Source organism: Ambystoma mexicanum, chromosome 4p, assembly GCF_040938575.1.
Source record: "Ambystoma mexicanum isolate Mex_15411 chromosome 4p, UKY_AmexF1_1, whole genome shotgun sequence".
NCBI classification, from domain to species: Eukaryota; Metazoa; Chordata; class Amphibia; order Caudata; family Ambystomatidae; genus Ambystoma; species Ambystoma mexicanum.
Genome location: NC_090927.1, coordinates 108,615,245 through 108,642,089, shown reverse-complemented (window position 1 = coordinate 108,642,089; position 26,845 = coordinate 108,615,245). Strand labels below are relative to the sequence as shown.

The 26,845-nt window shown below is 50.2% G+C and overlaps 1 protein-coding gene across 4 annotated transcripts in view; it reads left to right on the top strand.

Moving 5' to 3' along the window:
* LOC138453040 (uridine-cytidine kinase-like 1) overlaps positions 1-26,214 on the top strand; it is a 446,519-nt gene extending 420,305 nt beyond the window's left edge. For all 4 annotated transcript variants that reach the window (XM_069605485.1, XM_069605486.1, XM_069605487.1 and 1 more), the window contains exons 14-15: positions 12,880-13,036; positions 25,362-26,214. In XM_069605485.1, coding sequence (XP_069461586.1) covers positions 12,880-13,036; positions 25,362-25,441 — 237 coding nt within the window. In that variant the 3' untranslated portion in view covers positions 25,442-26,214. The remainder of the gene's footprint in view (positions 1-12,879; positions 13,037-25,361) is intronic.
* The last annotated feature ends 631 nt before the right edge of the window (positions 26,215-26,845 follow it).

Here is a 26,845-nt window from a genome sequence, read left to right as displayed (position 1 = left end):
CATTCTAGATATCATACAATGCAATTTGGTGACAGAACCGATGCTAAATGTGAGAGACCTATATAGTGGGAGAGAGGCCTATCGATGCATTCTAGATATTACTTAATGCAATCTGGACATAGAAGCCCTGCTAGATTTGAGAGAAAGGCCTATCAATGCAATCTGAGAATCACACAACACGATTTGGAGACAGAACCCCTGCTACGCTTGAGAGACCTGTATAGTGGGAGAGAGGCCTATCAATGCAATCTAAATATCATACAATGCAATCTGGGCACAAAACCCAACTAGATTTGAGACCTGTATAGGTCTATACAGAGGACGGGGGGGGGGGTGGGTCTGTGCCTAGCCAGTCAGATTGGTACAGTATTAAATAATGATTACATTTGAGGGTGAGGGAGAGAGATGCAGTGGGGAGTAGTCACCTTGTTTGCAATGGGTTTGGTAAGTGGCTCTGAATCTAAAGTAGAGTAGTTGCTCTACTCCTGACCCAGGCCACTCCTACCTTACTGGTCCTTGTAGTTGATGGTTGATGGCTGGCCACTGGCTTCCCCCGCTGACACTTCTTGGAGCCGCCTCTGTTGGAGCCGCCCTTGGCTTTAGGGCACTTAGCCGCAGGGCTACACTTAAAAAAATATATGGAAACAAGGCCCGGGAGGGTCCTTGTGCTAACCACACTCACCTGGGCTGCCTGGGTGAAATTGGGCGCTCGCAGGCTGTGTCGGGAGCAAGGCTAGGCACTGAGAGTGCAACAGCCAATCGGGAGCGAGGGGGCGGGCTCAGAGGCGGGATGTGGATTCGGGCCAGGCGTGGAAGATGCACTGCACGCGGGCGCTGGGGGACCCAACAAACTTAAAAAATATATGGAAACAAGGCCCGGGAGGGTGCTTGTGCTAACCGCACTCACCTGGGCTGCCTGGGTGAAATTGTGCGCTCGCAGGCTGTGTCGGGAGCAAGGGTAGGAACCGAGAATGCAAGAGCCAATCAGGAGCGAGGGGGCAGGCTCAGAGGCTGGATATGGATTCGGGCCAGGCGTGGAAGATGCACTGCACGCGGGCGCTGGGGGACCCAACAAACTTAAAAAATATATGGAAACAAGGCCCGGGAGGGTCCTTGTGCTAACCACACTCACCTGGGCTGCCTGGGTGAAATTATGGGTAATTACTTTGAGTTTGTAGGGTTTGGAGATTAGCAGTTGTTCTTTTTTGGATTCAGTAGTGGAGTTTTTTCTGGCAAGATGTTCTAAGGCTCTTTTTCTCCTAAGTTCTATGAGTTCAACGTTAAACCAGGGGGAGCTGCGTTTGAGTTTGGGAAGCTTAGATTTGAGAGGGGCTACATCATGTATAGCAGTTTTCAGGCAGTGGTGGTAGTGCAATGATATGCTGTTGGGGTTGTTGAGAGCTAGGGTTTTAGAATTGAGTATCTTATTGAGAATGGGGGTCAGGTACGTCCTTCTTTCATACCTAAAGTGTTATCGGAGATCCATTTAGCTCATAAAATTGTGTTGCCTGCTTTTTACCCGCCTCCGCGTCCCTCTAAAGAGGAGGAGAGATTGCATTGCTTAGACCCAAAGAGGGCCTTAAGAGTCTGTTACTAGACTGTCCACGATCAGGCAAGAGGCCAGCACTTTGTGGGCTACACATTGGGACAGCATAAATCTGCAATAAATTCTCTTTAACCCATCATCTTCAGCATACTGCTTTTGGAGTCTATCAAAGATGAGGAATACGTGGGAGCATGCAATCCCTTCGAAGAACAAATTACTTACCTCTGGTAATGTTCTTTCGACTGGGTGTTCCTCCCACGTATTCCTCGGACTCCCATCCTACCGCTATATCTTCACCGAGAATGTCCATGTTTTACACCTTCCTTCCTTTCTTTCAAGGTCTGGATCATATTCTTAAGAAGGCTGAGCATAGGGAGAAAAAAACTAGAACTGAGGCAGCGGACGCCATGCAAACTTCTTATACCAGCGTCGACATTGCGGCTGTGGACAGGACGATGGCAGTCGCGGGCCATGACATGACAACGCACAGCGCCCGATACCAAGGGTTAAGGGTTACCTTACTGCGCTTTCTATTTTTAAGTGCTCGCCTGATCAGGCTTCCTGTTTCACAATCCCTATAGTGATTCAGTTTCCTTTTTTATTGTACCGGTATGGGATTTGAATTTGAGGCTCAGATGGCAAATTTCTCACTTCTGTGATCGGTTTACTTACTTTAAAGGCAAGTAAATACACTGCTCTCTGAGGTGAGAAAACAGTCATTAGCATGCGGCAGCAGCAGACATGCAGAGGACTAAAGTCTACCCAGACGATTATAATAGACCACTAACATTTTGAGGCTGGCTCTGTCTCTGTTGTCAAGCTATTATAAGAACCAAGAGATATTTCTGCATAGTAACCTGAGGTCTCTGGGCACGATGGCTCACACGTGGTCCATAAAATCCTAATACGAAGGTGCTGTGTGAAGAGTATTTTGCGTTCTCTGCTGATTAATCCTGTGTGGAAGTGATGGAATGCAACCGTATCCCCAAAGCCCTTTTATAGAGCTGATCTTGCAGGATTGCTATTCTATGGTAAGCTACCTTATGCTCCCTCATACGTTTAAGCCTCCGATCCTCCATTTTGCATTTGCCTGAGGCCTCCCTCTGCACTCAGCTCCTCTGACTTGGCCAAACTCCACCCAGTGCAGATTAGACCGAGGCCTCATAACAAGGCAAAGGGACACGTCAGACCTGCTTTTCTGTTTGCTCTCACCAAGTGTAGCATTAGCATCATATATGATAGATAACAGTAGTGTTTCTGCAAATGCTGCTTATCCATATTACAACACAATGTACCCAGCCCCTTCACCCTTGCAAGGCTTTGCCACAAAGTCACAAGTCAGATGATGAATGTTAGTGACAAATGTCTGCGAAGTAACACCCATTATTTTGAAAGTGCTATAATATATTAGTGATTGCTATAATATGCTAGATAACCTGTTAAACACTTGTGTACGAGCGTGATATGAATAGAATATCAAATATGCTAAGGGTGGTCCCTTCAGAGCTCCGTGTGACAACGGCCGGGACATTTCTCCTTCAGTATTTCCTGCTTATCAGGTGATCATTGCTCCATATGCTATTTCTTTTCTATCTAATGCAAGAAGCTTGGTTTACCCATCAGTCTGGTGTCTAATCTCATTATTGCAGAAAGCGGAGGCTAGGGTGACCCTTGGGCAGGGGCCCGCCTTGGCTACCAAAGAGCGCATGTCAAGTCATGCAGTTTGACATAGGACATCATATTTTCAGGAAAGCTTTTTGTTTGTGATTTACTATTAATTAACAATTTAAATACTCGAGATGTAGAATTTTGACTGTGCAACACATGTAATAGGCCTACTCAATATCAGCTTTCAAAACTGCCATACAGGCTCCCCAACATTTTGAGGCTGGCTCTGCCCCTGCTTTCACCCCCTCCACCTCTGGCTTCCTACAGCCATGCCTCCATCCTTCACTCCCCACTGACTTAACTGCTGGGCTCTGTAAGGAAGGCATGGTATCAAACAGTGAAGACAGACACAAGTGATCACAGGTCAAGGGTGTTTTTTGAACTTTAGTGGGTTGGTTGAACGCCCATCTAAGCCTAAATCTAAGGATGGGAGCAAGCTACAACCATCAAATAATAAATAACGCAGTCCTAGTGGAGTCTGTCAAAATAAAAGGGCCTATACTAATAGATCTACTGCCAATCCTTACTTCTAAATACAAATGGTGTGGGATAACAATGTATGCAAAAGAAAAGTGTTCAAGAAAGAATGTCAGGATAGTTCAGCAGTTGGCTTCCCTTCCCCACGTTTTCAGCACGGGACAAGGCGGCATGTTCGAGCTTCGCACACACTCTGGCTTCTCTGCCACGAGGTTACAGTTCAAAGCATTGGTATCGGGGCCTTGTGTTCCAAAATCTCTTTACCATTCAAAGTCTCTTTATTGCAGAGGGCCTGACGTAACAAACAAGCACTAAAGTTCCTTTCTTCCCAGGTTTTTCACATTCACAAGTTCTCGGGTTCACTATTCAACATGGGTCTCTTTCCTTCAGGTTTGGACGCCCTTTACCACAATGTTCTCAATTGGTCTCCCTCGTTTGGGCTCGGACTGTGTAAAAAATCGAAGACTTTCGATTGTGCTATGGATTCTACTTAAACAGTCGCAGGACCCCCTTTGATTCACTTCATTTCACATTCTTCTCATTCTCATCTTTTCCTTTGTATCACTTTTGGCTGGACACCATACAGAGACCTTCGATTGAGCACACTTGCAGTGCCGGACCACACTGTCACAGGTGTTGTATCTTTCTTCTTAGTTCAAATATGTATGTATGTATGTATTTCGTTTTTGTATAGCGCCGATAGCCTGCAGGCATCAGGGCGCTTGGACATACAACACTGATACTACATGAAGGATAACCTATAAAATAGCTACGGCCCAATAAGTACCCCTGGAACGTTGACTTCCTCCGAGTTCTCATCTAAAGAGGTATGTCTTCAGCAGCTTCCTAAAGGTAGAATGATTTACTTCCGACCTCAGGGGTTCGGGTATGCTGTTCCACAATTTAGGAGCCAGCACGAGAAAAGATCTGCCCAGCCCGGATTTCAACTTGAATTTAGGCACGATCAAGAGGCATTTACCCCCCCCCCCCCCCGAGCGGAGACTTCTACTGGGATTGTAGGGCACTAGGCTCATCTTCAAGTATGCAGGAGCTATGCCAAAAAGGCACTTGTGTACCAGGCAAAGAGCCTTGAACTTTATACGTTCCTCTACTCTGAGCCAGTGCAGAGAAAGCCGCTCTTCAGTAACATGGTCTTTCCTCTTCAGATTTTTCACTAACCTAACCGCATTGTTCTGGATCACCTGACAGCTGGATAGGTCCTTAGATGAGGTCCCCAACAGCAGGGCGTTCCCGTAGTCGATCCGTGATAAGATAATGGCTCTGGCTATCGTGGCCCTATTAGCCTCATTAAGCAATGGCTTGATGGCTTTCATAAGCCTGAGATAGTATGCCGTGTTTTTTTGGAGATAACTAGTCTGGGCATGAGAGTCGACTGCAGAGTCGACCATCATACCCAGAGTCTTCACCTTAGGGACCACATGAATAGTGGCATTCTTAATTTGGAACGAATTATACTCTGCTCCCAAATTTTCCAGCAGATGGCTAGGGCCAAACAACATCAGTTCGGTTTTTGCATCGTTCAGGCACATCCAATTTGCCTTCATCCAGTCATCTATCTTATAAACCCTAGCGATCACTGTCCGTGGCGTGATTCCTACCCCCCCAACTCCAAAATGAGTTGAGTGTCGTCTGCATAGTTTGTAAACGACACTCCAGCTTTCACCAATAAGCTACACAGTGTGCGCATGTATATGTTAAACAACATTGGTGATAAACTGGCCCCCTGTGACACTCCGAATAAAATGTCACATGGATCGGAGAAACTGCTGCCCCAATGGACTCTCGCTTGGCGATTAGATAGAAAGGACAGAAGCCAGTTGATGGCTCCCTCCGAGCAGCCAACATTCTCTCTAAGCGCCTTGATGAGAAGGTGGTGATCCACCAGGTCAAAAGCGGCACTTAGGTCCAGGAGCATCAACATCCCCAGCTTGTTTTCATTCAACAAACTCAGCATCTGGTTCTGCAAATCCAGCATGGCTGTTTCAGTGCTGTGAGATGCTCTGAAGCCTGATTGTTGCTGGTGCAAAATCTCCTGGTTCTCTACAAAGTATTGAAGTTGCTGTGTGGCTACTTTATCTAACAGTTTGAGAACAAAATTCGAGTTAGTTATGGGACGAAGGTTTACGGGCTCCTCCCCCTCCAGCAGGCTCGCTTGCATTTCTCCAACTGACGCCTGAATGTCTCTCGTCCCTGCTTACCTAAGCACTAGGATGCGCCGAGTGATCCTACGTAGCCCGTAGAACGGGGAAAGGAAAATGGAGGTCGCAGCTCCAAGTGGGGTGATAGTGACTTTCTTCAAATCTTTAGGCACAATGCCCTCTTGAAACGAGGAATTCACTATTCTCCGAAGGTGGTAGGTTTCATGCTATTCAACACCTCTAGCAAATCTGCCTCTGAGATGGGATCGAATTTAAAGATCTGCTCTCTGGCAAATACCTCCTCTTCTATGGGACGGGTCACCTGTTTAGAAGAAGTTCTTGCCTTGATAATGTTTTGTCTCGCCTTTTCTGTTTTGGCTTGAAAGGCATTGAGCACCATGTTACAGTCCTCCTCTGAGGGCATAAATGGGGGGGGTGAGAGATGCTGGTTTTTCAATGCTCTTCAAAATATTGAAGAGTTTACTTGTATGATTGTCAGCAAGCTCAATTTCCGAGTTGAAGAAGTTGGCCTTGGCTGACTTGATTTTGTCTTTATATTCCCTATCCTTCCTTTTCCAGCTCACTTTACTATCTACCGATTTATCTGTAATCCATTTTCTTTCCAAGGTCCGTTTTTCCTTCTTCAATAAGAGGAGCTCTGGGGTATACTATTTTTGGCTGTTGCTATTTCTCCTAGCTAGTTTGGTAATGTGCGGTGCCTCAGATTCTACTAACTCAAGTAAGTGTTTGTTATATTTGTCTAGCAATTCAACACATGAGTCGTAATCCTGAAAGGAACACAGAATTTTATCCGTACAGGACTTAAGCTGTAATTCATTTATATTTTTAAAATTTCTGTTGACTACCTTGATGTGAGGATTATGCTTAAGTGTGTAGCAAGGCAGTTTTAGGTTAGCCGATATCAAATGATGGTCGCTCCAAATACAAGGAGTGGTACTGCAGTTTTGTAGTGAGATATTATAACCACACAGCCAGTCTAACTGGTTTCCCTGAGGAGTGGTGGGATCATTGTTAAGAACTATGAAGTCAAGGTTATTCAAAGCGCTTTCCAACGCTATAGCCCCCTTGTCCTTCTTGTTCCCTCGCCAAAAGTTCACGTCTCCCATGACAACCGTTGACATATTAACCGATCTCAATGAGTTTAGGTGAGAGCAGAGTTCCAGAGACAGTCTGAAACCAATGACGGTGGTCTGTAAATAACTATCAGGTTAAGGCAGTTGTTGGGTGAAAAGATCAGTTTAAGGTGCAGAACTTCGCACCCGCTGAATCCTATAGACACCTTAAAAAGTTTAAGACTGTTGTTGGCAATTATTGCTACCCCGCCTCCCCTTCCCTGCACTCTATTGTCATAGTAAATAGTGTAGTTTTCTGATATAGCCTGCTCACATGTGGGCCCCACTGGGTCTTTGAGCCAGGTTTCAGTTATGCAAAGTATATCAAAATTATTAGAGGTTATCATGTCTTTGATGTTAGTAGCATGTTTGGTAAGGGAGCGTGTATTGAGAAGACCGATGTTGAGGCACAACAGCTTCTCCGTACCCTCCCTGAGAGGATCAACAAACGAATTCCCCTCCATCACATGGGCTCCTCCCCCTCCAGCAGGCTTGCTTGCATTTCTCCAACTGACGCCTGCATGTCTCTCGTCCCTGCTTACCTAAGCACTAGGATGCGCCGAGTGATCCTACGTAGCCCGTAGAACGGGGAAAGGAAAATGGAGGTCGCAGCTCCAAGTTATACCGAGCGCCGACACGTCCGGCCAGACCGGCACAGACCAGCTTGCCTCCGTCGCGCCGGCGCGTTCGCGCCGGGTTTGAGGCTAAGAAGCGGCTCTGAACTACAAGGCTGCTGGGTAATGTAGTTGATTACCCAGACAGTCCGTGCAGGGAAACTAGCACAGTTAAAATCAAACAAATTACAACTCTAGCGGCACAGTACAATTAATAATAATAATAATAATAATAATAATAATTAGGCTTTTATATAGCGCTACAAACCCTCAGGTATCTGAGCGCTGCTTATTATTACCCACGGTGTGTGGTGCTCATTTATCGACCTCGGAAGGATGAAAGGCTGAGTTTGGCCCCGCCGGGATTCGAACCTGCGTTAACAGGCTCTGCACGGGTGTCAAAGCGGGCGCTCTACTCGCTGTGCCACTTGACCGGCTATTGTGATCTAGGACCTAGCCCCAAAGATTGGTTACTTCAATAGCACAATTACGTAAGTTAGAGCTAATAAACTAAGTTGCTTAAAACAAATTTAAAAAACGAAATACGGCAAATTGCATTACGGCGCTCTAAAATGAATGTAACTTGAGGTAGGTGAATGACAACGGACTTAAATAGTCCGGCCAGACCGGCACAGACCGGCTTGCCTCCTTCGCGCCGGCGCGTTCGCGCCGTGTTTGAGGCTAAGAAGCAGCTCTGAACTATAAGGCTGCTGGGTAATGTAGTTGATTACCCAGACAGTCCGTGCAGGGAAACTAGCACAGTTAAAATCAAACAAATTACAACTCGAGCGGCACAGTACAATTGTACAAAATATCCATCAGCAATTCAGCTTTGCTCACGTCTTTCATCACACGCCTTGCAAATCTTCCTTCTTGCGCTCTATATACAATGTTGCCGCTTGCAACCTTGACTTCAGTACAGATCGGTCTTGCATCGGTCTTCCCAACTCACCAGCTGTGTTAATCTTACTGGCACTGCTTTAATCTTGGCGCCAAGGACGGTACCATGCCGGTTGCTGCTCCTCTCCGACACAATGAGACATATACGGCCCCAGGTATCCCCAAAACACAATGCAGGATTCTTCAGTCTTGTTTCCTGGCCTTACACCTTTCAATCGGAGGGACTGGTGAAAGTAACGTTTTTCCGCTGGAAAGGTTAAGGTCATCTCCCTCCTGGTGCACCCTTCTTGGTTTGCTGTCTTTCTCCCTTCGTTCAGCTGCTGTCTCGAAACAACTGTTCCTTTGTGTGCTTTGCCTCGCTCAGAGTGTGCTCTCGTGCGCCGCCTTTTATCTGTGTGGGGTAGCTTAATGGACGTCAGGTATGAGTGGTTACCATTAATTGCCTGACCTTGCCTGACCATAGTAGTGGGACAGGTTGGGTACAATGCTCGGGTGTGAGTCTGTTTTCTCCCAAAGAAGGCTGTCTGTGTGAAAGTGGGTATAGTTACTAAATATCCTACAGGGTAGGATGGGGTAAAAGGTGTTATAGGGAAGGGGATACGGTGTCTCGCCATCAGGTGTCCCACTCCCCAAAGACCCCTCACCCAGGCGATCCTCTCGCACTGGTCCACCCCCAGGGTCTGGATCCAAAGGCGATGGCCGTGCCGTGGCCACCTGGGAGAGAGATTCCCAGGGACTAGCGGGTGAGACACCTTCTGGTTTCTCAGACCTGAAGCTTCCTCCTGCTGCTGCTGCTGCGTTATTTCCTCTGTTAACTCATTCAAGGCCAGCTAAGTCTCTAACGGCATCAAATCTGTGTGGATCACCACTGTCTCCTAGGAGCTAGACAGTCTGGGTTTCAACCAAAACTGCCTTGTTGGACCTTAAAATGCAGCTTGATCACATCATGGGCTCTGGCAATCTTGCCATCCTCCTTGATTTGTCAGCTGCATTCGACTTGGTCAAGCATAACACCCTGTGCCAACACCTTGGCGGGCTCACATTTTCTTTTCTCTGCAGAGGCCATCACCTGGGTTACATTTTTCCTACATGAACGTACCGCTAGAATATTTATTGGAAATTCTGCTGACGATCTCATCTCAGTCCCCCGGGCATCCCCCAAGGTACTTGTCTGTCTCCAACACTATACAATGCTTATACTAAGCCATTATTTGACGTCCTTTATTCATTCGATATCCTGTACACCGACTTTACAGACAACACTCAAATCCTCATCCCCCTCACTGACTACCCATCATCAACACGATTTACTGCACTATCCACAATTGGATGGCCACTCATTATCTCTGCTTGAATGACAATAAAACAGATCTACTAATGTTGTGGGATCCCTGTATTCCCTAAAGAAATCTTGATGCAGCCTATTCCTCTTTCTCCATCGATGGTACTATCATCCCAGTTCTCAAAAAGTAAAAACCTGGGGGGTCTACTTGTATTTATTTTATTTGTATTGCGCACCTTGCCCCGGGGCATCTGGGCGCATGATGAGAAGAAAGTGGTTACATACAATCAGAGCGGTTTTCCTGCAAGAAGGAACAAACAATAAAATGACAATACCGTTACAAGATATAGGCAAGTACAAGGTAACCGTAGTTACTATATAAATGCAGTACAGCATGTAATGACGGCTGAGAAGACAACGTTAACAGGTTACCGTGAGGACAATGTGATTAGGTGGACACGGCAGATGCATCAAGATCATGTAGCCATGATTTTGTTTTATTCTTAAAGCATTGGATGGAAGGTTCTGTTCTGAGTGTAGTGGGTATGGTGTTCCATAATTTGGCCACGAGGACTGGGAAACTAGATCCTCCGGCTGTCTGAAGCTTGTAGCTGGGTTTGGTGAGTGTATGTATATGAGCCGCCCTCATGGGCCTTGTAGCTGTACGTCGCGTGAAGCGGTTGGTCAAGTATGCAGGTTCCAAGTTGTTCTGGACCTTGTGAATTAAAGCAAGAGTTTTGAGTGAAATAGGGTAGGCAATAAGGAGGCAATGTAAATTGTCTTGTGTCAGAGATGTCTAATCTCCTTGGGAGGCTAAGAGCCGCCCTGATGGCATTGTTCTGGGTAACCTTTAACGTATCAATGTTTCTTTGGCTGGTCCCTAAATAGAGGGCATTACAATAGTCCATTTTAGACATGATGAGGGTTCTAGCGAGGATAATGCAGTTGTCAGTCGTAAGGAAGGGTCTGCAGGCAGTGATGAGTTTGCAGGTGTAGGCCGACGCAGAGACAACTGCATTTGTTTGTCTGGTCGGAGATGGTGACGAGTCTATGTAAATGCCAAGTGTTTTTGTAACGTTGGACACTTTGATAATATTTCTGTCAATAGTAAATGAATTGTAAGCTGGGTCCAGTTTAGTGAGCTTGATGTGAGAGCCAAGGATGAGAAGCTGAGTTTTTCATCATTGAGGCAGAGCCCATGATGAGCCATCCACACCTGAATGACTGAGTAGACTTCATTAAGAGCTTTGGAGTCAGTTACATAGTCGCCTGTGATGGGGATAAGTATCTGGGTGTCAGCATAGTTGGTGTATGAGACACCCAGATAGTCAAGTATGTCAAAGAGCGGCTTAGTAAACACATTGTACAATGTGGGGGATACACAAGATCCTTGTGGGACTCCACATGGGACTGTGGCTGGTTCAGCGGAGGCAGAGGGAGAGAAAATCCTCATGGCTCTGTAAGCCAGGAAGGAGCTGATCCACGATGTGGCTGTGTCAGAGAAATGGGCAGCTATTTTGAGGTGATGACAGGGAATTTGATGATTGACCAAATCAAAAGCTGCTGAAAGATCAAGGAGAAGTAGGAGTGCCATCTTGCCCTTGTCTTTCAGATCCTCAATTTGTGTTTTTAAATCAATCAAGGCCGTCTCCGTCACGTGTCTAGGTTGGAATCCTGATTGTTTTAGATCCAGTAGTTTGTTTGTTTCGAGGTAGTCCTGGATTTGTAGGTAGGTCGCTCGGTCCAGAATTTTTAGTAAGTAAGGCACCATAGTAATGGATTGGATGCTGAGCTGACCCCATGACCAAGCATATCAGTGTCTTGGCTTCCTCTACAGCCTACTGCGACACTCATCTCCCTGAGTAGACAATTCTGATCACCGACCAACTGCCTCACACTGACGAGCGCAATTATCAGCAAACTTGACTATTGTAACGTGCTCCTCACGGGCACCTCAGTAACCAGCCTAGCCAGGCTTCAAGTCTTCCAAAATGAAGCCCTCCGTGGTGCATTAGCCTGCATCATTCCAACCACATTTCGGCTTCCAGGCGAGAAGTCCATTGGCTACCCATCAAAGCCTGCTTGGAGACCAAAACCTGCTGCATATCCAATGCAGCCCCTATTTACCTGAACAAGAGCATTTTTCTGAAACACTACTCACATGCTATCCGCTCCACTACCATTATCTCTCTTGTCACACCATGTTTAAAAATAATCCAGAGCTGAAGGCGTTAGCTTTGCTGTCACTGCTCCCTCTCTCTGGAACACTCTACCCCCAAATTTTCAGAGACAAGCGTTCCTACGCTACCTTCAAGAAGCTGATCAAAACCTGGCTCTTCAATAAATACAAATGATGACCCTCTTTACCTGAACTATAGCCACTCCACTAAGGTACAATCGATCTATTACTACTGGTACTTGCTGGTCTCAGTATTTTAAATTATGCCTCTGCAGTACAGATGCTGTGATTCCTCCAGGGTTTGGGTCTTGCATAAATGTTAGAAATTCATACATCTGTTTCGCTGCTCCCATGGAAATAATAGACAAGGGCTTTACTCACTTTCCTATTCGCTGTGGCTGCAGGGATCTTTTTTTTTTCTTCCGGTAGTTGTTTGGGCATGCCCGATACACGCAAAGCCCATCTCCCATTACAAATAAACATTCTTCATTTACTACTTGCACCCAAGAGGAAGCCCCCTTCTTTGTGTGCTTACAGGGCTGATGGTGCCGAGGCCCTTGCTTCTCTCAAGGCTACCTTAGTCTTAGAACGGCAGGCTGTTAGTGGCCCTGTACATTTCCGAATGTGGGGATGATGGCTATATTAAACCTTGTGAGATAGATAGATAGATAGATAGATAGATAGATGGATAGATGCACGTTTTTTTATAGGCGCATGCAACTTGTTCCTTGGCACAAAGGCTACTATTTTATTTTGATACATTTACCTGCTAGTGACATAAGTGGTTTATATTATGGTGCATCAGCATTTAAGTGCGCTTACAGTTACATTGTGAAATGCAAAGTGTTAGCCTCATTACAAGCAGAAGGAAATGTTATATAATTTAGAAATGCACTAACCTTCACCTCTTGTACTCCTCAGGATCATGACGTCCAAGAAGAGAAGATTTTCTTGCTCTCCCTCCTGATGGCAGAGATGGGTGTTCACTCTGTGGCTTATGCATTCCCCAATGTCCGGATCATCACCACTGCCGTGGACAAGAGAGTAAATGAGGAGTTCCACATCATCCCGGGCATTGGTGAGTGGCTGAAGCAATGGGCTCTCTCACCCCTGTACTGATGTCCTTGTTCTGTGCTGGAGTGCGCTGGCTTGTGCTCAAGACGGCACAGGGTATTTGTAGAAACTCATGGGCATGCTCTGGAACAGGAGCCTGGCGTCTGACAGACTTTTTATTCTAGCATGGTTATAGTAACCTTTACTACATAAGCTAGGTTACTCCAAATAACCTACCCTGTAGATCGCATGGGGTCTCCTTCGAAATTCTGCCTCATTTTCTCATGTGAGGTGTTATTCCCTCCTGCGTTAGCCTTTGTTGACTCCTGCACTGGGTATTGTGACATTATGCTTGAAGGATTTCATGACCATGAATATTTTGTAACGTTTTATTAAAGAAAGAAATAGGTATTTTCTAAACAATTGGGGTTCCCAGATCAGGGGTGGTTCCTGACACTTAACCCGACCAACAAGTGGTCTCCCACATCCATAACCCAGGCTTCCCCATTCCCCATAATGATCCTCCAATAGCAGTAGAGTATCGACAGGGGACCCCTACTGTCTGAAGCTATGCCTGACCCTACGTGGGCTGCGGGAGCTCAAATGTTGCAGCCTTCAGTAACACTCCATTAGTGATTTCCTAATGGACCCAGTGGGTTGCCTGGTTGGTCTCATTTCTTTCAATCGTTCACTCTCAAGATTCTCCTCACTCCCCTGTTTTCTCTCACACATCCCTCCCTTTCTTTTCTCTCTTTCTCTCTCCACACTCTCCCACTGATCTTACTGGTCTCTATCACGTCTCATATCTCCACCCTTCAACTGGTCTCTCCCTTCTCCCTATGCGCTGCTTCCTTGTTTTACCTATATCCGGATACTGTCTCCTGGTCTTGCTGTGTGCTCTCTCTCTCCACTCTCCTGTCTCGACCAACCACCTCCCTCCTGGATTCCACCAGTACACCTGCCTCACTTCTCCACTGCCCTCCTGACTCTCACATCCCTCTTTCATGTACACATCCTGTCTCACACCTACTTTTCCACCCTTCTCTCTATCCTTCCTCCAGTCAGTCACTCACAAACATTGCAATTGGTACCACCCTCTCAGACCCCTACCTTACCTGCACTACAACAATATTCTTGCAATCCTTCTCCAGCTGCTACACCATCCTCGTTGGTCTTTTGGTCCACCACCTCAGCTCCCGACCTCATCCAAGCACATGTCACCATCCTCTGTACTTGTAGGCTTGTGATACCCCTGTTCTCCCTGTCTAAAAACCAACCCTGGTCTCCCACTGGACATTTACTTCAGCTGTTCCCCTTGACCAACCGCCAGTTGAGCCATTTCTCATGAGGCCTGGACTTTCACTAGAATATTTAAGAAGGCTTCCTCATCTGTCTCCATTCTCATGCTGCTCCTTTTGCCTATGATTCTCTCCAGACTTTGAGGTATCCTTCCAAATTGGGTTTGGGGAGGATTTCAGTGTCTTCCCTGCTCCTATGTAGTCATTCCACTCTGTCCTTTTGATGTTGTCTCCCCATTCTCCGGGGGTCTGTGTGGGGTTGGTGATTTCTGTGTTGGGTCTGTCCTTTTGAAAAGGGAATATTCCAGTCCAATCCAAACCTGGGTAAAATGTCATAACTTGGGCCAGGTTTTCCAGTTTGACACAGCTACATTCTGGGAATTGTGGTTCCGGTCTCCTGCTGTTTGCTCTCATTGCCATGGCCCTGGGATTCCTGTAAGGCTGTGCAGTGTTTTAAAATGGAAGGAAAGGAGCACTGTCCAGGACAGAGGCAGATGGGTATTGCGGCAGGCACAGTGGTACCAATAGCCCTGCACATCTTCAAGAACTCTCCGGAGCCCGGGACCGTGGTGCTGCTCATCCTGGCTGTGCCTAGTGTGGTAAGTCCGAAGGAGTCGTCGGACAAAGGGGTGGCATTTCATCTCACTGTTTTATTCAAATAGGAAAAGGATCTTTCTTTCCCTATACCTAGAGGGGTTGCCGTACCTAATTGAAGTATAACTCTGGTGATCGTCATCCGGGTGGTTGTCAAACTTAAGAATCCGTCCTCTGTCCAAAAACTATCCTACTCTGACCCTTCCACTAATCAAACTAATTCAGCAAACAGAAAAGAAGCCTGGGGAATTACTCCCTTTTCGTGGTCCAACTGGTTCAGCCTTACGGGATGGTTTGTGATAGTCTCTACCAGTCCTTATACGTTCTTGTAATTCCTCCAAAGGACGTCCAACAGTTATTCTTTCTCAGCGTTCTACATATTCCTGGGCTGTGCTTATCTTCCTCTTGGCTCTTGCCACAAGGGAGATTACTCCCGTTTTGTCCTTTCCACAAACACTCTGAGGGAGATTGTTCCCATAGTAATCTTTATCCTTTATCTCTCTTGCAGTTATTGTGACGAAGGAGATTACTCCCGAGGCACTCTTCACCCTTGGTATCTCTTCTGTAATCACTGTGATGAGGGAGATTACTTCCGAGATACTCTACACTTGCACCCAAACCCATATTGGGTCTCCCGTGGCTCCTGTTACCTTTGTTCTGGAGGAGGCACATCACTGTTTCTTCCCAGGGTGGTGTTCTCGCTCTCTCTGGTTGAAAGCTCTTCATGTCTGTCTGTCTCTCTCCCTCTCCCCACTTCCTGCTGCACCGTGCTGGTTCAGCAGACTTCTTGGCCTTTCATTGTAGGCGTAGTTGAGAGACTCTCCCGATCCACCTCTCGGAGGTCATACCGCCGTCGGCTTCTCTTGGGCTTTTGCCTAGGTCGGGTCTCTGTCGGACTACAGAGTTCTCTGCTGACCGAGGACCAGCTTTTTCTGCTCACTTCGTTGTTCCCAGGTTTGAATCTCCCGGGGCTGATGGGCTTCACTCCGGGTTCTCCTATCATTGAGTACCGTCTTTCTTTTTATGTCCTGTAGCGGGGTCCTCCCCAGCAGAGTGCCATGGTACTTATTTGATGTCATTGGAGTATTCTTCATGTCTCCTTCGGGCCACCTCTATGCAGTACTCTTTAGACTTCGAAAAGGAGTAGTTTGAATCACTCATTTAATCTTCCTCTTCTCAGTACTTTTGGGATATCACTCCTCACTCTGTATGTTCTATCTCGTCTTGGTAGTATAAAGACTTAAGTGAGGAAAGGAGGGAGTATTGCAATAACAAACAGTAGTGCTTTCCGGCTGGTTCTTGGAGGACCTCAGGGGTTTCTTGGTCTCAAAGGTAAGGGGGTTGGAGAGCTCCATCACGGAACTGGAGTCCTTGTCCCCATGAGGGGAGTCTCTCCCTGTGAGGTCCCGCATTCTGCCACCCCTAGGGGATTGTTGCGTAGCAGGCTCACCTCCCTAGCCTCGTAGAGAAGGGCTCCCCTGTGGCGAGAAGTGACGAGATCTGTGAATCGTCGCACTACTCTGAGGTGGTTCCATGTGTTAATTCCGCCACAAAAATATTGCGATGCAAAAATATTGCCATATTTTGGCAGCAAAATTCACACATGGACCCTGCGGGGGAAACCCCCGCAACCCCGCATCATTTTTTAATGCATTACTTGCCATGCAATGAGGACGCGCCCTGTACTCTTGAGGGTAATCCAGCTGCTGGCCCAGATCCTACCCTATCTTGGGGGGGGGGGGAGAGGGGCTGCAGCCGCAGCAGGTTCTACAGGTTTCACATTCTTGCATGTTTTATAGCCTTTGCCACAGTCTTTCTCTTGGGCCTTAAGCCCCCTCCGGGGGTTCTGCAAGGGTCTGATGACCGTAGCAGCCCACACGTATCCTTACTGACCACTTCGACCCGGGTCCTTCCTTAACCAGATCCAAAGGTGCCGTCTCGGGCACGGGCGGGGCATGTCCTAGGTGCTGCTAGGTCAGGAAAAGATCTGGGGCTAGCTTATGTGGGGACTCTCAGGACGCGGGGCTATAGCCCCCCCCCCCCCCCCCCCTCCCTCCCTCTAGCAACGCCTCTGCCTGTCCTCCTCTGCTCTGAAATGGGCTATGGCCTTATGGAGCCGCTATCGGAGCCAGTGTTCCACTTTGGCCTGCTCCTTAGAGCGCCCATAGCCCGCTGGCCTCGTGCACAACACTCACCGTAAGGGAATTGCGACTGTTGGTCCAGTGGAATCAGGTGGTTGAACCACAGATTAAGGTGTCTGCTGAATGCCAGTGCTTTGGTCAATCCTTGCCCTGCGTCAGAGTTTTCAAGGTGAATAAAGTATCGGTCAACTCCAGATCCTCGGTGTGCAAGGTGAAAGGAAGTTAGTTTGATATACACCAGCCAGCCATACCTGTCTTTAATTATGGTCAGTGCTGAAGCCAGGCCAAGGACATGCCGGCACATCTTCAAGTTGCTCTTCAGTCATCCCGGTAGGTTGGTCTCTGAGCCTTGCCATGGGCTATGTCTGGAGGCTTTGCCTAGATTTGCTTCTGGCTGCACCTTGGAGGCACCTCCATTGACCATCGGTCTGTGCACCGATGGAGGTGCCCTGAAGCACTGCCATCTGGCTCACACCAAACGCTTTTTGCCAGCCTGTTTGGCGGGCAATGTGTTTTGTATTTTCCATTGTGATTTGAATGGAAGTTATGCAACTCTTGCATTAGAGACCCACCCTTCATTCTGGTGGCTGATTGTTTATCTGGCAAGTGTAAGAAAAGGACAGGTGTCGTGTAGAAAGGGGCCTTTGATAGCTTTGGCTGTATTGGAGGAGCACAAATGCACCTTTTACTCTCGCCATATAGAACTTTGGCACATTTTCCTTAAGGCGGTTCTATCCCCACATATTCACCATCAATATGGCGCATTTTTCTGTAGGTGGTGGTATTCCCAAATATTGGTATTCACCACCAATATTATGAGGGGCTTACAAAAGAAAGGCCAAAACCCTTGACAGCAGAATAAAACGTTGCTACTAAAAAGCCACGCACTGCAGCGCCATCTAGTAGCCACCATTGGAAGTTCACCTCCAGGTTGGTGCCACCAGCAATGCACTACAGGTATGCAAATTAGCTGAAAAGCCTGTCACTTGCTCCGTAGTCTTATAGGGCGCAGTGCTATCTCAGACTTGGCTTTATCAAGCCAGGGCTGGCAGCTTACAAAGTTGTAATCACCAACCATATACGCATTACATCTTTTTTGGGAATCGTCCGCGTGTCGCCCTTGTGACTGGTAAACACATGCCCCAATGCTGCTTTTATCTGCTGCGTATAAAGGAGCACTACCCTACTAGATCACAACAGTGTCCTATGGAGCAATAAGCACGCTTTTCAGCTAACTTGCATAGCTTTGTGGCTCTGACCTGGAAGGTAACCTCCAGCGATGGCTGCCAGGGTAGCGCTTTGGAGTGTGGTGTTTTAGTTGAAACGGCCTAGTCTACTGGCATATTTGTTGGAAGACTAAGGTTATGGACCCATGACCACGAACAGGTGAGGGCGCTTCCCGCTAGTTGGATCAGAAAATGATGCGGGCGATTCATAGATCGCATCAAAGAGGCACACGTTCAGATGCTGTCTGTGAATCTCTATGTGCCATTGCAGAAATCGTAGCCTTGACGAGCGCATGCTGTATTTGGCATGGGACCTTCTTACAATCAGTCAGCATTTAAAGTCGGCAATGCAAGGACGTGGTGCCCACGTGCTTGACAGCACAGCATGGACGTTTAAGTGGCTCCGTTTTTGCAGAAGCCAAGCGTGCCCATGTGCCCCTGTGCCTCTTGGGAACAGCCCCAGTAGAACGGGCAATGGATGGGAGCATCATTCTTGACTCTTTTATGCTTTTTATCCATCTCCAAACAGCAGCGGCATGAGCTACTGCTAGGAAGCATACATTTCAATCGATGATAGAAAGGCATTTTCATTTTTGTTTCCAATTGTGCAGGATGGGTCTGTTTTGAAACCCTTCAAGCTTAATCTCATTCCTAGCAACCATATGGGTGTTGGGAGCCTACTCTGACGAATGGTAGGATTCTCTCACTTCTCCCAGGGCGAGCCTTTCTCTGTGAGGCTAGGGAGGTGAGCCTGCTACACAATACCCCCCCCCCGACCCCTCGGGGGTAGAGCCAAGCAGCACCTCACTGGGAGAGACTCTCCTCTTGGAGGCAAGGACTCCTGTTCTGCGGAAGAACTCCTTAAGTCGCATCCCACTAAACCTTCCAGAACATCTTTTGAGAAGAACCACCCTTCACAATTTGTTATTGTCATCCAAATACGCTAAGGGTACCTGTGAAGGAAACCAGTGGAAGAATAAAGATCATGAATCAGAAACAAAGGAAGGACTTCAACGCTATGCTGGGGAAGTTCCATAAGAGGAGGCAGCAGAGACCTAAAGAGGGATCTCCCGGGAGTTTCAAATCTGCTCGTAACGATACATGGAAGGAAGGTTGGGGCGTGCAACATCAGATGCAGATTGAAAGCCCACGTACAGCAGAGCAAGCCGAGCACCAATGGGGAGCCAAATACTAGGGGGGGACACGGGGCATCTCTAGTGCGAACGAGGAATAGGTGGGGGCGTGACCACGAACAAGTGACTAGTCTGTCCATTAACTACGCCAACAGAGAAAGAGCAAAATACACGGGAGAGCCCGTGTGAGAGACTGTTGAAAACAGTCAACCTGACAACTGGCGAGAAGGGCCCTCAAGGTTGTACCACCCAGTGACGTTATCCCTGAAGAGCTCAGACCAAAGATAACGATTGGAACATTCATACTCGCCCCAGTTCATGTAAGGTATCTTTAATAATAAATGTATCAGGAGTGTGTGAGGAGAGTCGTTACTGGGATGCTTGTGCTAGTCCCAGTCAAGATACAGTATCAAGAGTGTATGAAGAGAATAAGGAGCATTGCTGGAACCTTCATACTCGTCCCAGTAAAGATAAAGGACCACAAATAAGTGAAGAAAATGAGAATCATTACTGGAGTGCTCATACTCGTCCCAGTCAAGATGAAAGGCTAGGAACAGATGAAGAGTGAGAATCATTATTTGAACATGCATACTCGTCCCAGTCGAAACAGTGTCAAGAATAAGTAAAGATAGTGAGAGTCATTACTGTAGTATTCCCACTCAACAAAGTCAAGGAAAAGGAAGAACATTAAGTAAGAGTAAACCTTAAGTCTGAATGAAGAGAAAAGAATAAAGAACCTAGGAACAAGACAAGAGAAATGTGTAAAGGATAAAAGGAATAGTCCGAGAGAATACGTGAAACCTGTAAAGATCCAGTGTCAGAACTGTGGGACCATTCTTCCTTAATCGGCTCCGCTGCTTCGTTCGCGTTGTGCTTTTCCTGCCGGTAAGATGCGCTCCGGTTCAGAGCGGAGCGTCTGAAGGCCCACCCCTGTCTCGTAGTTCCTAGAACTTAGGTGCCCATGCCGGAGGAAAGGGGCCACCATGTCCAAATTCTGCAGCGAGCTCCCGATCCCCCTGTTCAGGCTCAGGATACAAACGGTTTGGGTAGGACAATGCCCTTTTTTAAGAAGATCTTTGCGTTTACAGGCAATCTATGAAGATGGACAGTCCCCTGCGTTTGCAGTATGACTTTCTTTGTGCTCCGTTCGGAGGCTGCCCTTGGCCCTCCTTAGGTTTGTAAAACCTGGCCTGAGGCCATGCATATTGCCGTAACTTGGGTGCCCATGCCGGGCAGCTGGCACTGACGGTCATTAGCACCTCTGCGTTCTTCCCTTTTGTATCCCTTTCTTCTTCTTTTGTTTATTCATCTCCTTTTCCTTCTGCCCTGTTGCTAACTGCTACTCCCCCCTGGCTACACTCTATTTCAGTCTGGGTGTTATTTATTTACATTTATAAAGTGCACACCGGCCCTTGGGCATTGTGGTGCTGTTACAGTAGGCTTACTTAGTTGCAACAGGAGTACATAATAATGACAATGAAAAAACAATGTTGTTGTCAGCCCTGTCTTCACGCTATGTGAGCCGAGGTGGGCGGACAGAAGTGGGGGAAGGGAGACGATTCCCTTTCCCTTGCTTCACGTGATGACTATATTTTTGCTTGTGCCCCTTTTGGCCCAGTTTACGCGCCTGTGCCCTCCAGCTGCATTGGGTTCCCCATTCCGTGGCACTGGTTATTCTCCCTCTGGCGAGCAGTCGCTTTCTCCTCCCTCTGGTGCGTTCTCCCTCCCAGTTGCACTGCCCACACCCTCGGGCCTCTCCTTCCCGCCCCTCCGGCCCTCTCCTTCCCGCCCCTCCGGCCCTCTCCTTCCCGCCCCTCTGGCCCTCTCCTTCCCGCCCCTCTGGCCCTCTCCTTCACGCCCCTCTGGCCCTCTCCTTCCCGCCCCTCTGGCCCTCTCCTTCCCGCCCCTCTGGCCCTCTCCTTCCCGCCCCTCTGGCCCTCTCCTTCCCGCCCCTCTGGCCCTCTCCTTCCCGCCCCTCTGGCCCTCTCCTTCCCGCCCCTCTGGCCCTCTCCTTCCCGCCCCTCTGGCCCTCTCCTTCCCGCCCCTCTGGCCCTCTCCTTCCCGCCCCTCTGGCCCTCTCCTTCCCGCCCCTCTGGCCCTCTCCTTCCCGCCCCTCTGGCCCTCTCCTTCCCGCCCCTCTGGCCCTCTCCTTCCCGCCCCTCTGGCCCTCTCCTTCCCGCCCCTCTGGCCCTCTCCTTCCCGCCCCTCTGGCCCTCTCCTTCCCGCCCCTCTGGCCCTCTCCTTCCCGCCCCTCTGGCCCTCTCCTTCCCGCCCCTCTGGCCCTCTCCTTCCCGCCCCTCTGGCCCTCTCCTTCCCGCCCCTCTGGCCCTCTCCTTCCCGCCCCTCCGGCCATCTCCTTCCCTCCCCTCCGGCCCTCTCCTTCCCGCCCCTCCGACCCTCTCCTTCCCGCCCCTCTGGCCCTCTCCTTCCCGCCCCTCTGGCCCTCTCCTTCCCGCCCCTCTCCTTCCTGGCTCTCTCCGCCCCTCTGGCCCTCTCCGCCCCTCTGGCCCTCTCCGCCCCTCTGGCCCTCTCCGCCCCTCTGGCCCTCTCCGCCCCTCTGGCCCTCTCCGCCCCTCTGGCCCTCTCCGCCCCTCTGGCCCTCTCCGCCCCTCTGGCCCTCTGCGCCCCTCTGGCCCTCTCCTTCCCGCCCCTCTGGCCCTCTCCTTCCCGCCCCTCTGTGCCCCTCTGGCCCTCTCCTTCCCGCCCCTCTGTGCCCCTCTGGCCCTCTCCTTCCCGCCCCTCTGTGCCCCTCTGGCCCTCTCCTTCCCGCCCCTCTGTGCCCCTCTGGCCCTCTCCTTCCCGCCCCTCTGTGCCCCTCTGGCCCTCTCCTTCCCGCCCCTCTGTGCCCCTCTGGCCCTCTCCTTCCCGCCCCTCTGTGCCCCTCTGGCCCTCTCCTTCCCGCCCCTCTGTGCCCCTCTGCGGCCCTCTCATAACCTGGGCGTTTGTCCAATAGTTATGCCGTTTGTTTCCAACATTATTCATTTTGTCAGCCCCTTTCGTTTTCCCTCCAGTAAGGTGCTGCATGAGACATTTCCTTTGTTTGGCATAACAAGGCCGCAGATTTATTTTTTACATATACAAAAACCACTGCAAACAGGTATTAAACTTTCGTTCCAATAGGTGTGGCGACTGCTCCTCGTCCTGCTTCCCCCTTTACCTCCATACTGATTGCAGGCATAACTCCTCTGCGGCCCTCTCATTCTCGCTCCTCTGCGGCCCTCTCATTCTCGCTCCTCTGCGCCCCTCTGCGGCCCTCTCCTTCTCGCTCCTCTGCGCCCCTCTGCGGCCCTCTCCTTCTCGCTCCTCTGCGCCCCTCTGCGGCCCTCTCCTTCTCGCTCCTCTGCGCCCCTCTGCGGCCCTCTCCTTCTCGCTCCTCTGCGCCCCTCTGCGGCCCTCTCCTTCTCGCTCCTCTGCGCTCCTCTGCGGCCCTCTCCTTCTCGCTCCTCTGCGCCCCTCTGCGGCCCTCTCCTTCTCGCTCCTCTGCGCCCCTCTGCGGCCCTCTCCTTCTCGCTCCTCTGCGCCCCTCTCCTTCTCGCTCCTCTGCGCCCCTCTGCGGCCCTCTCCTTCTCGCTCCTCTGCGCCCCTCTGCGGCCCTCTCCTTCTCGCCCCTTTGGCCCTCTCTTTCTGCTCCTCTGCGCCCGTCTGGCCCTCTCCTTCTCGCTCCTCTGCGCCCGTCTGGCCCTCTCCTTCTCGCTCCTCTGCGCCCGTCTGGCCCTCTCGTTCCCGCTCCTCTGCGCCCCTCTGGCCCTCTCGTTCCCGCCCCTCTGCGCCCGTCAGGCCCTCTCGTTCCCGCCCCTCTGGCCCTCTCCTTCTCGCCCCTCTGGCCCTCTCCTTCTCGCCCCTCTGGCCCTCTCCTTCTCGCCCCTCTGGCCCTCTCCTTCTCGCCCCTCTGGCCCTCTCCTTCTCGCCCCTCTGGCCCTCTCCTTCTCGCCCCTCTGGCCCTCTCCTTCTCGCCCCTCTGGCCCTCTCCTTCTGCTCCTCTGCGCCCCTCTGGCCCTCTCTTTCTGCTCCTCTGCGCCCGTCTGGCCCTCTCTTTCTGCTCCTCTGCGCCCGTCTGGCCCTCTCTTTCTGCTCCTCTGCGCCCGTCTGGCCCTCTCTTTCTGCTCCTCTGCGCCCGTCTGGCCCTCTCCTTCTCGCTCCTCTGCGCCCGTCTGGTCCTCTCCTTCTCGCTCCTCTGCGCCCGTCAGGACCTCTCCTTCTCGCTCCTCTGCGCCCCTCTGGCCCTCTCCTTCTCGCCCCTCTGGCCCTCTCCTTCTCGCCCTCTCCTTCTCGCCCCTCTGGCCCTCTCCTTCTCGCCCTCTCCTTTTCGCCCCTCTGGCCCTCTATTTCTGCTCCTCTGCGCCCGTCTGGCTTTTTTCTCGCCCCTCTGGCCCTCTCCTTCTCGCCCCTCTGGCCCTCTCGTTCTCGCTCCTCTGCGCCCCTCTGGCCCTCTCCTTCTCGCTCCTCTGGCCCTCTCGTTCTCGCTCCTCTGCGCCCCTCTGGCCCTCTCGTTCCCGCCCCTCTGGCCCTCTCCTTCCCGCCCCTCTGGCCCTCTCCTTCCCGCCCCTCTGGCCCTCTCCTTCCCGCCCCTCTGGCCCTCTCCTTCCCGCCTCTCTGGCCCTCTCGTTCCCGCCCCTCTGGCCCTCTCCTTCTCGCCCCTCTGGCCCTCTCCTTCTCGTCCCTCTGGCCCTCACCTTCTCGCCCCTCTGGCCCTCTCTTTCTGCTCCTCTGCGCCCCTCTGGCCCTCTCTTTCTGCTCCTCTGCGCCCCTCTGGCCCTCTCGTTCCCGCCCCTCTGGCCCTCTCGTTCCCGCCCCTCTGGCCCTCTCGTTCCCGCCCCTCTGGCCCTCTCGTTCCCGCCCCTCTGGCCCTCTCGTTCCCGCCCCTCTGGCCCTCTCGTTCCCGCCCCTCTGGCCGTCTCCTTCTCGCCCCTCTGGCCCTCTCCTTCCTGCCCCTCTGGCCCTCTCCTTCACCCTTCCCGCCCCTCTCCTTCCCGCCCCTCTGGCCCTCGCCTTCCCGCCCCTCTGGCTTTCGCCTTCCCGCCCCTCTGGCTTTCTCCTTCCCGCCCCTCTGGCTTTCTCCTTCCCGCCCCTCTGCGCCCCTCTGGCCCTCTCGTTCCCGCCCCTCTGGCCCTCTCGTTCCCGCCCCTCTGGCCCTCTCCTTCCCGCCCCTCTGGCCCTCTCCTTCCCGCCCCTCTGGCCCTCTCCTTCCCACCCCTCTGGCCCTCTCGTTCTCGCTCCTCTGCGCCCCTCTGGCCCTCTCGTTCCCGCCCCTCTGGCCCTCTCCTTCTCGCCCCTCTGGCCCTCTCCTTCTCGTCCCTCTGGCCCTCACCTTCTCGCCCCTCTGGCCCTCTCCTTCTGCTCCTCTGCGCCCCTCTGGCCCTCTCTTTCTGCTCCTCTGCGCCCCTCTGGCCCTCTCGTTCCCGCCCCTCTGGCCCTCTCGTTCCCGCCCCTCTGGCCCTCTCGTTCCCGCCCCTCTGGCCCTCTCGTTCCCGCCCCTCTGGCCGTCTCCTTCTCGCCATCTCACCTTCTTACCCCACTCCTTTCCAACCCTATCCTTCTCACCGCCCTTGCCATCTTGCGCCCTCTCCCCTCTTGCGTCCAGCCACCTCTCGTGGCTGGTTCCACTGGATCCAGCTCCAATGCCTACTTATTACCCCTCCCCCACTAGCAGCTACTCTTTATACTTAATAAAAAGAAAACAATAAGGCCTTATTTCAGGAACGAAGTACACGGTTCTGCTACTTTCTTGATTTCCATAGTTGTGCACTTGGTACATTTTTTTTTTGCAATGCGATGCCCTGTGTGGGATACATTTCTCGGTTCTGCTGAACATTTTTACAATGTGTGGTGATTACCTTGTGATTTCCCATTTACTGTGTGTGTTTTTGCATGCATTGTGTCCCTCCCATGCGGTTTTTGTTGAGTTCATCGAGTAAATGCGTTCGTTTAATGCTCTCATTTCTTCTCCCTCTTCTACAGGTAATTTTGGGGACAGGTTCTTTGGCACAGATGCCCCCTCAGACTGGTATGAGAGTGATGAAAGTGGCATGGACTGCTAAAGCCCGCATTCCCTGCCTGACATCCTGGAAGGGCATTTGGGTGCAAAGGGGGCTATTGCCAAACCTTTCTTACCAGTCAGTACTTGGGTGTCACAGCAGCTGCCGCATGGACCCTTGTGGTGCCGGCCGGGCCCTTCCGCTACTCTACCCCTGTCTCCTTGGAACGATGGCCTTGTGCTTTAGGATCACAGCAGTCTGTCCTCTTTTATGCGTCTATTTATTGTTTCCCTTAATTTATTACGACTTTCGACATTCCCTGCCTCGCTGCTGAGGAATTGCCAATGGTGCCCGTGCCTCTTCATGCCAACCATTGCCATTGTGTCTCACAAGCAAACTGGGCTGTTCACAGCTGCTGATTCTCTTCCCCAATACTTTTTTTTTAAATGCGACTGCCTACATGTAGAGTTCCTCCAGGCAAGAGCCCGAGGTGGCCTGCGTCCAGCCTTTTTAGAGTGTGTCATCTCTCTGTCTGAGGAGAGCAGACAGTGCCATACTTTGCAGCATGTACAACCCATCCATTATGAAATGGCGGATTTGGATACTTACTTACACTCTGTGCGCACTGAGAGGCAGGAGCTCTGTTACCCAGAATGCACATCTCCCCCCTTCCTCCCCCCCCAGCTGTGGGTTGCTCCATTTTGTTTGCCCGTAAGAGTCACACTTTTATTGTAAAAGCTCCATCCTGTCGGTGAAATGTTTGTGCTTCATCCTATGAGATCGTTCTTGATGGCGTGCATATGATTAATTGGACAGTAAAGTGAAAAAGACTAGAACCATTGGCTCACGGTTGCATACATTGTGTCCGGGAGGATTTTTCTATGGTCATTCGGAGGGTCTTTTCAAAAATGAAAATCCAGATTTCTCTTTGAAAAGGGTTAAATGCAGAATAGAACTATTAAAGCCCAAGAGGCCAGATACCCAAATATCTTTTCGCTATTTTGTTCCAATTAAAATAATGAATAAGTACTTATTTCTTCACATTATTAGATGCAACAAAAAAATCAATCAAGCCGATTAATTGTGGTTACCCCAGATCTATTCACTTTTCACCACTCTCTGCCAACATTATGTATGTATGAGATGTAGAAAGTGTTCCCCTCCCTGGCAAGCAGTGGCACACCCTGTAAGAGGAAGTGCCGAGGCATCTGCATTGGGTGGGGGCACTTAGCTTGTGACCTGCCTCTTCCCTTGAGCTCAAACTGCACCCAGAGATTGGTTTTGATTTCACATTTTTGTAGCGAAATTGGTGAGCGGTTTTGAAATGAAAAAAGTATAGTTCTTAATTCAACTCAGAAGCTTTAGTTTATGCAGCAGAACCTGCAGAATGTTTGCTTAATGAGTCTTAATGAATCGTTTGCACCTTCATTGTTGTGGTCACAAAGTGCACTTCACATGGTGTCTTTG